Raw genomic sequence first — 13103 nt, forward strand, 5'->3', positions numbered from 1 at the left:
AGTTGTCTGGGTCTCACCATTGTCTCGGTAAATGGTGAGAATTTGCTGGGAATTCAGTTTAAAAAAAATCTGACATGATTGTCTCTTTCACAGGTGCTAAACGGCTATTAAGTTACTATTATCACACATAAATATGAAAAATAAATAAATTAGAAAGGTAAAAAATATACACAACTTGGCTCTGCGTTTCCGCCACAAAGTCTGAAATTATTTCTTTAATCACCATCCATCATACCAACGGTATTAAAAAATAGACTTCCTGCAATCATTTAAGACATAATTTGATGTGAGATGAACGCGGAAATTTCAGAAATTTGCTTTGCCTTAGGTTTTCATTTACATTAACAAAACGTCACTGTCAAAAATCAATATTTTCTTTGTCATTGTAGTGAAAATTGTACAAGTTTGAAAAATAGCCTACCAACATCAATAATTCTGAAAATTTAAATATAAAATGTCCGAGATGGATGTATCTGAGAGTGGAAGTGATTACTCAAATGACTTATGTTAGTTGCTCTTTTAACTTTTTCATAAATGCATTTATAAAATTGACTTGATTAATTGAAACGCAGGTAAAATATAAAGAGTGCGCCGGACGTATAAATTTTGGTTTGTCTTATATTCCAGTGTTACTGGATAGAGTCTTTTTGCGACTTGGTAATGCTGATACTGATGAGCAGCTCGAAAGTTGCCTTAATAGATTCCTGCCGCCTGTTATATTGAAGTTATCATCTTCACATGAACAGGTACCCACCTATGTTCTACATACTAACTAGTAATATAATTGTGAGAACGAAGGACATTTGGCATTTGTGAAGGGACCTTTATTTTATTTCTTCTAGAAAAATGACTTTCGAACAAGTTTTATGTTAGTCAAATGTTTACTATTACAGAGTGTAGCTCTATTTTGTAAGAAATACTTGCAAACAGTGTATATTTGAAATACTGCAGAATTAAGTCTTACTGGATTAGTGGCAATTAAGTTTTATTTTTCTTTGCCATCTATAGTAGTTCAGTTCAGCCCATACTGGCCCAGCAAGCTTAGCCGTCATGGATATATGTAATACCAAAGTCAGGCTAATGCTTATTGGAAAGTGTTTTTTGTCATTCCTTAGAAGAAAGGCATCTAAATAATGATGAGTAAGTTCACACCAGAAAATAATAGAAAAGGAACTGTTCTGTTGGTTAGTAGTGCAGTAGTGATAAAGATTTTGTGATCATGTTGTATAATATAAAAATTTTAAAGAATAAAACTGTACTTTTGTAGTTTTCAGCTCATTTCTTGTCATCTTTATTCTAGTCGTCATGTTATCTTTCTTTGTATTAGGTCCGCACTAAAGTGATGGAGCTACTGGTGCATGTAAATAAGAGGGTGAAATGTCGTGCTGAAGTTAAATTACCTGTACAAACACTTCTGCAACTTTACATGGATCGTAATTCCAACAGTTTTATAATTGTGAGAATTTTTGTATTCTTCTAAATTAAAGTATGGCATTTCTTAAATGATAGCTTGTCCTAGAAAGTTGCTGTGGTTGTGGTAGCGAATTAAATGGTTTTGAAGCTGAGCTTCTACCTGCTCAGAAGTGAATTTTCTATTTTATTTTTAGAATTTTTCCATCATTTACATTACAATGGGGTTTCCGAGATTACCCCATGAACAACAAATTATTTTAGCTCCATCACTGATAGAAGCAATGGATAATAAGCCCCAGGGACATCAAGATGGGTGAGTAGGGTATCAGTCAATGAACACATAGTTTGAATGAAATAGACTTATCAATTTTATTTTTAAACGTTAGGCATTCTGATTATAGTTTCAGAGACAACTATATAGTTTCCCTTATTGCAAGAAAATTTGGTTGTTAAATGGCCTGTATACTAAAGTTTTCTTATATCTCTCGTAACTATATCTCTTGTTCTGCCATTAGATGCCAGTTATTTTTGATAAAGGTATATTTTTTTATTTTTAAGTTTATTTTTAATTTTTTTTACACAAACGAACATGTATAAACTAAATCCCTTTAAAGTGAAATCATGTTTCTGCTTGCAATTGCTAAAACAGATATCACATTACTTGAAAACTTTGCTGATTTTTGTTTTGTTTAGTATAATAGTATTTGTGAACGAGTGTTTTTTGTTGCTTGTTCAAATTCAAATTCAAATTCAAAATCATTTATTTCAACTTAGATGTCATCAAAAACACACTTGTTGAATGTCAAAATGTAAAAGAAAATGTTAACTCTACATAATTACTATTATATATATTATATATATATAATAATTACTCTACATATTGTTATACATAAGTTTAAGACATATTCAACATTAATTGTACGAATATTAATATGTGAGATACAAATCATAAAAGTATTGTGTTTTTTCTAGCCTTCTAATGTTGGTAATGCCTCTGTTGGGTGAAATTAAGGAAACGGATCTAAATTTGAAAGAGAAGCCAAAGCTGGCCACATTAATAGTAAAATTTGCCACCGATATACTTCTGTTGCCCTACAGGTAATCTCTTGGATAATACAGTAATATATTGTAATAGATTAACAATCATTAATTATTTTCAAAGATTTATTTAAAGGTTCCAATATTAAAACTTTGGTGGTCACATCTAAATGAAGAAAAAAAGAAATTGAAATTAAGTGGTGAAAGTGGTTTATCATTAACATTGCATAATAATTGACCTGTAAATTCATCTGGTATTAAGTAGTACTTGAGACCGTAGTCACTGTAGATTGAATATTTCCACTAGTTGGTAGACAAGAAGGTCTCAATTGTACAGTCAATACAAAAAATGTTTCCAACTAATAATATATTTTTTTATCAATACTGTTAAAGCTATGCCACTAGAAGTTGTTATAATAATCTAATAGTAAGGAGCAATTATAAATATAAATTGTGTAAATAATTTAAAATTTTATCTTCACAACAATGAAAATAAACTTTGCCCCAGAGCATTGCCCAATCAAGGAGAGACTGAGTTTCAAGTTCCACCAGGAATGAGTATGAAATCTTACAAGAGATTGGTTGAGAAAAATCTTTTGAATCCAAATCAACTAGAACAGGTAACATGAAAAATAAATTATCATTAATGCTTTCAAAACTGGGAACCAAATAAATAATTTATGATGATCTTAAAATATGTATATACATCGCTTATTCGACCTACGATGACATGTTGAATCATTTATTTGTTCATAGATATTTATAATTGTATAATTAGTACTCTAAAAGCATTAACTAAAGCAGAAATGAAAATGGTTTTTTTTATTACTGTAAGTAGGCAGATTTGCGTCTCATATTCTGTGATTACCGAAGCTCACGGACATAACACTTTTTTTGATGTCGCAACCTCAAATATATGTATAACTGCAGTCCTACCCTTCACATTAGATCGTATGGGTACTTCGTGGCAGAAACAAGTAGGATTGCTGCATGAACTCAATATGTAATGTGATAATATTTTAGTATTTTCTTCAGTTCTGTCGATATAATGTTTGTGTGTACCAATAAAAGCGAGATTAAACCGTAATAGCAGTTTTAATTGCAGTCAAACGTTTTGCCCACTGAGTTTTTCTTCGGATCTTCTCAGTGGGTCGCGATTCCGATTCGGTGGTAGATTCTGCGAAGCACTGGTCTGGCTAGGTTAGCAAATTCTCTCAGGTTGAGCCCGTGAGCTCACCTACCCGTCCGGGCGTAGTTGAAATAGCCTCATAGGCTACCAGCGAATAGGTAGGGAGAAAAAAAAATCATGCGTTTGGCGGGTTTTCTTTTTTTAATATGGTGCCCACCTCCATCGCGGAAGTCTGCGATGCATCGTCTTTATTACCTTACACTTGGTAAGCTTATATAACGCCGGGCACATATTTTACACTATATACTTTGATTCGGCGAATAGTTATAAGACCGGCCTGTTGGTATCATTCGTCTACCAAGTTAACCTGTCTGGATTGGTATTTTTTTTGAAATTTAAAGCATTTGGTTATTCAAAATTAACACAAGCTTAGAAGTTGTAAACCTTTTTAGTTAATTATCAGATAGAGATCATTGTATTCTCTCGGAAAAAAACAGTAATGACGTCATTGGTTACGTACGGGTACAGGCGAGGAAATGGGAGAGACCGTCGTAGCCCTCTCAGTCTTTACTAAAAACTTGTTAAACTTTATTGTTATGATAGTCGACTTATTTTTTTATAAATTAAACTTTTAAAGCTTATGTGCAATTATGTTCTACCTAAACCTCGTTTTAATAGAAAAAAAAAAAACAGTACAACATTCAATCATGTATTATTATGCATAGTTTCAACTATCACCCCTTAATTCACAGCTCAATCGTGGCAAACTATTTGATTACTACGGGGTGGCGTTCTAAATTTAAATGATACATTTATTATTTTGATTTATAGATAAAGTTGTCTATTGTGAAATTTATAAGCAAAGACGTCTTCAATGACAACGATGTGCTCTTACCATTGATTGTCGCCGCAGCTGACTCACGATTCAGCGTTGCCAATCACGCGAACAGCCCCCTCATAAGAGTGAACAGGTAATTCTTAAATGTATCGTTGTTGCATATATGATATACTAGCTGACCTGGTAGACTTCGTAGTGTTTCAAACGATAAATAAAAGACCTAAATTTTTGTATAAAATAAAATTAAAACAAACAAAGGAATCCGTCCGACGGGGGACAACACATCAAAGGGAAAACAAAATTGTTATTTTTATTTAATTCCGAGCATTTTCATATTTATCTCCCTTTAAACCTTCTCTGGACTTCCACAAATAATTCAAGACCAAAATTAGCCAAATCGGTCCAGTCGTTCTCGAGTTTTAGCGAGACTAACGAACAGCAATTCATTTTTATATATAGATAAAGATAGAGATAATAGTGTTGTAGGAAATCAGACGAGAAATAGCTGAAAGCATTTTATAAAAAAAAATTGTTACTTGCATGTGGGATTTTAACGCTGACATAGTCGTATCGCTCGATACGAGTACACCGAGCGTCTTGTCGCTTAGGCCACGACGATTTCCAATAGTATTACTGAACTTACATAATATCATTATAATTACCTACTTAATACTAAGTATTAAGCACGCCTATAGTGAAACATTTCAAACGATAAGATCAGTTCATGGAACGTTACGTCATTATTGTTATGTAATGGTACTTGAAATGGGTCTGTTTATACAACTGGGTTACAACTAATATCTTAGTAATTAATATTAGTAATATAAAATAATGTTTCAGCTCTGTAGACTGGTCGCAGCCATCAGTGGTATTCCCGTTATACTCTCTATATTTAGGCACTTGGGGAGGCTCCAAAGTGCCTCCAGATGATCGCAAGGTAAGTTTGAATCGTCCTAAAATATCAACGCTCTTTAAAATGTATTTTTTGAATTGAATAGCCTTTTATTTAGATCCATACTACAATTATATGACTAAATATAATATACAGAAAACTTAAATTTTATGTAAACCTTAATCTAGTCTCTTATTTGAAATTTTCTTATTTGAAATTTTCTTATTTTCTGCAGATCTGTTTGTCAATCGACAAAGGTCTCCTCCAACCTTTTCCACTCATGTCTTTCTTGAGCCACTCTGTTCCATGTGACGCCTGCCACTTGTCTTATGTGGTCATCCCATCTTTCCTGCGGTCACCTTTTTTCCTTTTGCTTTCTCTAGGATACCATCGTGTCACAATTTTGCTCCATTTATATTTACCTGGGCCCTGCTCAACGCCATTTAAAATGTATAATACATCTAAATTTTAATGACTTTTAATTGACCCACTCTCCGACCCTTAGCACAATTGGTCAGTACTCTGGCTAAGGGAGCCTACACATATAATAGTATTTCTAGATAATCCTTAAGACACACGTGACATTGACCTCTAGATACTTCTCCTTCCCAAATGATTCCTGCCCTTCCGTAGATAATTATACCGGTTTATAAAGCACTATTTGCTTTAGCAAAGGCTTTCAAATAGTCATGACTGTCATAGAATCGGGATACAGTAAAAATGACATTGAGAGAAGCCGCCCTAAACATCTCATTACGGCTCCTCCCGATCCATAAACGGTGCTTTTAGGTACCACAAGCACCGGTCACCGTCCTCACCGAACCCGTCGCTTGCGACGAAAGGCTCTGCAAGTAAATTAACCCCTAGACACCAAATACTGAGATTTGAGGTGGTAGATTCTGCGAAGCACTGCTCTTGCTAGGGTCAGTGTTAGCAACACTGCGGTTTGAGCCCCGTGAGCTCACCTACTAGTTCCGTGAATCTAGAATAACCCTTTGTGGTTACTAGAATAGGTAGGAAAAAAAGAGACCATTATTGTGATCGATTAAAAACTTCAAAGTTACGTTTTTAGGTACCGGCTTGTACGCGCCTGCGATTGAAATTAATACAATATTTGATTAAGGCCACCGGTCCGGCGGTTTTGTTTCCGCATTGTGTTCAGGTAAATATGACTAACATGGCGACGAGGTTTACGTCACTTCCGTATTTAAAAAAAATGCAATCTAATTGCAAAATAATTGATACATAGATATCGTGTCTCAAGGTAGGTGGGGGCATTCACATAGTGATGCCTACATACTGTGGTAACTAGGTCACACCAGGTGGATTGTTCGTCGAATTAAGAAATAAAACGATTTTACTCTTTCGAGAGGTGAAAGAGTGTTTTTTTGTTTATTACTTAGATACTTAGGTTGGTTCCTGGTGTTAAGTGGTTACTGGAGCCCATAGACATCTACAACGTAAATGCCGCCACCCACTTTAAGACATGATTTCTAAGGTCTCAGTATAGTTACAACGGTTGCCCCGACCTTCAAACCGAAACTCATTACTGCTTCACGGCTGAAATAGGCGGGGTGGTGATACCTACCCGTGCGGACTCACAAGAGGTCCTACCACTAGTTTTATATTTCGCTTAATACGCGACATTTATCTTTGTAATTAAATGTCCGTTCTCTTTAATATTAACATTAGAGAGTTCCAATTTTTAATTGAATTTCAATTAAGTTTACTCCATTCAATATATAGCTGAAGAAGTTTTTTTTGTCATACTATTTTTTCCAAATTTAAACTTTAAATAAATGGCTCTGCTAAAACCTCCATAGCCTGTCTTGTTGTTCGATAAAGCAATTTATATTGTATGTCAGTGTGCTTAGTGAGAGTTTTTTAACGTTCTCGATATCGTAAAAGTTAACTAAAATTTGTATGGAGTCGGAACGTTTACCTACGTTTGCCGCTAGGGGCGCTGTTCTAACTGCACGCAAATTTGAGTTTAATTTTACGCTATCGAGAACGTTACAAAACTCGCACTAAGCACACTGAACAAAATTGGAAGCGATTACAGTGACGCATTGATATGGATGCTACAAAATGGCCGTCTCAGGCCCGTCGATAATGTTGGACGGGTGAAATATTTAATATGTGAACGTTTATTGTATTTCAGGTGGTATTCGTGTCGTTGTTCGATCCGAACACAAACTCGCGTTTACGCAACCAAGGACTCGTGTTCTTGTCGAACGTGATCAGTTCGTAAGTTGTCCTGTTACTATTTTTTATTTTTTAAGTCACTGTAGGCAGAAGAGCATATAGCCTAACTGATGATAATTACTCACCGTCACTCATGGACGTCAGAAATGCCAGGAGCGCGCTCCTCGGTGCACCTCGTGACGAAATGAATATTTCGGTGATTTAATTTAAAAAAAAATTTTAAGGGATTTTATGACCTGGTAACTAAGATCTTTAAGTCATGTCTTATTTTTATTTATAATCTTATATTTATGAAAAACTAGCGACCCGCCCTCGCTTCGCTTCGGAAACATTAAAACACACATGAAACCAAAAAAAATAAAAAAAAAAATAAATAAAAAAAAGTAGTCTATGTGCATCAGGGACAATGTCGGCTTCTAATGGAAAAAGAATTTTTCAAATCGGTCCAGTAGTTTCGGAGCCTATTCGAAACAAACAAACAAACAAATCTTTCCTCTTTATAATATTAGTATAGATGATATGCGCATATGCGAATGTTGCGATGGATGTGTGGAGTAACGAGAATGGATAGAATACGGAATGAATATGTTAGAGGAAGTCTGAAAGTGGCACCTGTGACAGAGAAGCTGAGGAGTGCACGTTTGGGATGGTATGGACATGTGATGAGACGGAATGTAAATGAGGTTGTTAAGAGAGTGTTAACTATGAATGTGGAAGGATTTAGAGGAAGAGGTAGACCTAAGAAGAAATGGATGGTGTGAAAGACGATATGGGTAGGAGGGGAGTGAGCGAAGAAATGGTATATGATAGAAGAGTATGGAAGGAGAAAACATGTTGCGCCGACCCCAGGTGACTGGGAGAAGGGCAGGAAAATGATGATTTATGAAAAATGATAATATGGAGTGAAATGAAATGAAATAAATATGATTAATTTGAGACATTAATCAACTGAGAGGAAATTAAATGAAATAAGATGAGATGATATGGGATGAAATATAATCTCAGTAAAATTGTGGTCATTTACTGAGATTTTTTCAGTGGACTTTTTGGAGGATCCCGAGAAGTTACGTCCAGGGTCTTTGTTTCAATTTCCCACATTTGTGCACTCTCACAGATATTAAACAGTTAATAAACCACCGTTAGTACACATTTAAACCTGAAGAAACACCAAATAGACAAAATAAAACAAATCACACAACTTCACTCCTCGCGTTCCCGCCAAAAAGTCAAAAATTTATTTATGGATGAAAGAGCTCACTGATCAGATTTTGTGTAGTGGCCTCGGGAACCCAAAGACATAACCTCAATACCTACTAATCTACTTTGAGCCATGCGGTCAGAATCTCATATCGTGGATCGCTTCTACCACCCTGCGAAACGGAACGTATGACTGCTGCTTCGTAATAGATGTAATCAGAATGGTGGTGCCTACACGTGCGGTCTTGTTACACTTCCTACTTACAATACTACCGTTAAGCGCCGGTTGACGATTCCAACTCGAAAAAATTATATAGGGCTGGTGCTATCGTAGGCCGATCCCACAGCTAAACGTCTGCTATATTTCTCCGCGTGAACTACGATTATGTTTGATTATATACTGTTTAAAATTTTAAATTAGGTTCACATCTACTTAGTTTATAAAAATAAGTAGACAAATTTTTCGAACAATAGTAATAAATAATAATTATTGTGATACCTATACTGAGATAACTATACTGAGACCTTAGAACTCATATCTCAAGGTTGGTGGCGCATTTACGTTGTAGATATCTATAGGCTTCAGTAACCACTTAACACCAGGTGGGCTGTGAGCTCGTCCACCCATCTAAGTAATAATAATAATAATACCTGTTGCAGCGGCGATCTTCTCCAGCTACAGAAAGTATCGACAGTATTCCTACAAGGTCTGCTGAAGATAATCAGATCTGAAGAGCATCCTGAACATCAACCTAAAGCTTACGTCTGTCTGGGTTTGTACAGCATAAGCTCACGAATCACCTCGACGTGGTAGCATCGCGTAATAAGAACAAATCAAAGATAATATATGCCTATAATATAGTAGATGTGTTAGAATATTGATTTGCCTGTTTGTCTTTCACGTCATACTGCTATAATATGCGTACTATGTCTAAAACTGTTCACTGTCTGTATTTGTTGAAACTTTAGAAGAGTTTTTTTTATATAGTATCATTAATATACGGCGCATGGCGCTTTGAAATATAAATGAAGTCATAGAGTGTAGATAGGGCCGCGGTTCATCAGATCGTCCCATGTCTGCATCATCTCATTTGACTTAGCCCATAAATTACGCGACAGAAAGAGACAGAGCTTTAAATTAACATGATTGTTACTGTTGCGGGCTGAGGTTCGGGATAAATAAAAGTTCCACCAAAGTGCAACTTAAAACTGTATTTATCACTTAGAACACTCACAGAACACTTTAAAACTGTTAATTCGCTTCTTTCGCTTCGCCTCGGGTGATCCGTTCGCTGTTTCGCTTCGAATAGTTCCGATTACTGACTGCGTGCCATCTCTGCAACGCTTTTATAACCGATACGAGATCCCTAGAATCGTCGAGAACATTCCTCATAAGTCGAGTAGCTTCGATGTGTGTTTCCGCTATCTGACAATAGATGGCGTTGTACTTCTCGAGCGTTCTAGATGTTACTAGATTTTTCGATATTCGTTCGGCTATTCGGCGATAGATGACGTTAATACCATTGCCGGCGTAACATTACCATGCTCCTACAAACAGGTCGTCTAGCGATAAAGTGCCCTGACTGCGTGAGCAGCGGCCAGTTCTCGTTGCTCGAAGAGTTAATAAAGAAAATCCCAGAAGCCCCGCCCGAGATCAAAACGGCCATACGAGACGCGCTACTCGACATGGCCGTAGCTTACAAGACAAGTTTTGCAGGTCAGTTTTTTTTAAATATATCCCTCCTCATACAAAGGCTCCAAGCTAGAGTTACCTCTTCTATTGTGGGTACGAATAAGTACACATAGACTTTAAAAACCAATTATCTTTGACAGATACTTATTACTGGTGGTAGGACTTCTTGTGAGTCCGCACGGGTAGGTACCACCACCCTGCCTATTTCTGCCGCAAAGCAATAATGCGTTTTGGTTTGAAGGGTGGGGCAGGCGTTGTAACTATACTTGAGACCTTAGAACTTATATCAAGGTGGGTCGTGCATGAACGTTGTAGATGTCTATGGGCTCCGGTAACCGCTTAACACCAGGTGTGCTGTAAGCTCGTCCACCCATCTAAGCAATAATAATTTAAAAAAAACATTCAATTCGAAATGAAAGAAAGATCTGAGAAGATCTTTTCTATCATTATGTGACGTCACATTAGGCATTTCAAACTACCTTAATAAATTTATTGATTTTTGTCCTTTGTTTAATTTCTCCAGTTTTATTTATTTAGGTAGGTGCTTTAAATAGAAGATATGAATTTGTGCTTTATATCAGAATTAATAATATTTTTTTGATATGCAGAGAAGCAAAATTCTAAAGCCACGACACCGACTGAAGTCCCGTGCTCATCTCAAGATAAGATGGATGTCGATGAATCTGCTGAGGCTAAACCGAAATCCGTATTCGATGAAACGCAAGCACTAGTCTTGTTCGCTTTGTTGGACCAGTAAGTTTTAATTCGTTTTAGTTGTAACGTCTAGGCCAGTGATTATCAAACTTATTTCTTTTACCGCCCCTTTGAAAATCAATTATTTTTCAGCGCCCCCCATTTTTTATACACCCCTAAAACTTTAAAATCACAATTTCATTAATTTAATTAATAAATGTTGTATTAATTTTAGTAAATGTAGTACCACGTAGTACATATGTATTTGTAGATGCTATTATTGTTTCTTCATATTATTATATGTCCGTACATTGCTACAGAGCGTGTATTTACAAATTTGCAAAGTAAAAATGAATTCATCTCATCAATATGTTTGTTTAAATTCAGAATTACCAAAATAAATTGCTAGTTCACTGTACTATTACTATGCTAGATAATTAAAATTTTATATTTCGACTAGTAAATAATACTACTAACAATAATAACTTATGAAACTACGAATAAGCCGAACCTGGAAGTCGTAGAGGATTTCATTTATCCGGGCTCCGTCATAGCTAGTAATGGATCCTCCGAAAAGGACCTCAGAAGGCGAATCAGTATGGCAAAGAGAGCTATGTCCCAAATGGACCGTGTTTGGGGGGACAGAAACATCTCGAGGAATACCAAAAAGCAGCTCGTCAACTCCCTCGTCTTTTCCATTTTTCTCTACGGCGCAGAGACTTGGACCCTCAAGGAAGCCGACCGCCAACGCATCGACGCGTTTGAGATGTGGTGCTGGAGGAAAATGCTCGGGATTCGTTGGACAGAACACAGAACCAACGAATCCATTCTTATCGAGCTCAATATTCCAATGCGCCTCAGCACTACATGCGCGCGGAGGAGTTTCGAGATCTTTGGACATATCGCCAGAAAGAGAGGTGACAATTTGGAAAAGCTGCTGGTAACAGGCAAGGTATGCGGGAGAAGGCACAGAGGCAGAAATCCAATGCGCTGGTCGGACCAAATACGCTCCACTCTCAATACCTCAGTCCACGTTGCTATCCACACAGCCGAGGACAGGCAAGAATGGCGCAAGATGATGCAGGAGAAAGTTATTAGAGAAGGCCACGACCCTCAGCATTGAGGATTATCGACGCAAGATGGAAGGAAACTACGAAAAATAAATTTATATCATTTCGTATTATAGATAAATATGGGTAATTTTTCATAGAATATAAGTTTATAATTTAGAACTGGTTCAAATAAAAACCGCCGCCTAAGTCAGCGTTTTTATTGTTCGTAATAATTAATATCTATACTAATATCATAAAGAGGAAAGATTTGTTTGTTTGTTTGTATTCAATAGGCTCCGAAACCACTAAGCCGATTTGAAAAATTATTTCACCGTTAGGAAGCTTCACTATTCCCGAGTGACATAGGCTATAATCTTTTTTGAAAAAAATTAGGTATCCTTACTAAAACTCCAATAATTTAACCCAAGGTGGAAAAAAATTTACCTAAAATATTCTTTACGTCGCGTGCCCTACGAAAACTATTGATGATAGAATAAAATAATGTACTACGACTTTGTAAAAAACATTATTATTTACAAAAAATGTCGCGACAGCATATGTCTAACTATTATAGTTATGCCGCAATAGGTGTTCTTGTATTTAAAAAAATGCCCCTGGTAAGACACGGAGTGCCCCCCCCTCTAACCTCGCCGACTGGTGGCTTCCTACTTGGAGGACAGATCGGTCACGTGTACTGGACATGGTGGGATCGTGCACAGGTTCCCGGTCGTGCGCAGTGTTCCACAGGGGTCGGTGCTCGGCCCCCTTTTGTGGAATATCGGGTATGACTGGGTACTGAGAGGTGCCCTCCTCCCGGGCCTAAGCGTAATCTGTTACGCAGACGACACGCTGGTCGTGTCCCGGGGAGGGAGTTTTGCTGAGTTTGCTCGTCTTGCCACCGCTGGGGTAGCGCATGTCGTCGGCAAAATCAGGAGATTGGGCCTCGACGTGAC

The 13103-nt window shown here is 36.7% G+C and overlaps 1 protein-coding gene across 1 annotated transcript in view; it reads left to right on the top strand.

Annotated features, from left to right (window-relative positions):
- Nucleotides 1-352: 352 nt before the first annotated feature.
- Nucleotides 353-13103, top strand: part of LOC114245909 (proteasome adapter and scaffold protein ECM29) — a 44877-nt gene continuing 32126 nt past the window's right edge. Inside the window, exons 1-13 of the mRNA XM_089736630.1 lie at nucleotides 353-506; nucleotides 628-746; nucleotides 1328-1456; nucleotides 1608-1726; nucleotides 2386-2511; nucleotides 2960-3071; nucleotides 4412-4551; nucleotides 5259-5355; nucleotides 6383-6472; nucleotides 7472-7557; nucleotides 9373-9485; nucleotides 10271-10429; nucleotides 11014-11158. Of these exons, the coding sequence (XP_089592756.1) occupies nucleotides 455-506; nucleotides 628-746; nucleotides 1328-1456; nucleotides 1608-1726; nucleotides 2386-2511; nucleotides 2960-3071; nucleotides 4412-4551; nucleotides 5259-5355; nucleotides 6383-6472; nucleotides 7472-7557; nucleotides 9373-9485; nucleotides 10271-10429; nucleotides 11014-11158 (1487 nt within the window). The 5' untranslated portion in view covers nucleotides 353-454. The remainder of the gene's footprint in view (nucleotides 507-627; nucleotides 747-1327; nucleotides 1457-1607; nucleotides 1727-2385; nucleotides 2512-2959; nucleotides 3072-4411; nucleotides 4552-5258; nucleotides 5356-6382; nucleotides 6473-7471; nucleotides 7558-9372; nucleotides 9486-10270; nucleotides 10430-11013; nucleotides 11159-13103) is intronic.

The sequence above is a fragment of the Bombyx mandarina genome, chromosome 22 (genome assembly GCF_030267445.1).
Source record: "Bombyx mandarina strain Sakado chromosome 22, ASM3026744v2".
Lineage (NCBI taxonomy): Eukaryota > Metazoa > Arthropoda > Insecta > Lepidoptera > Bombycidae > Bombyx > Bombyx mandarina.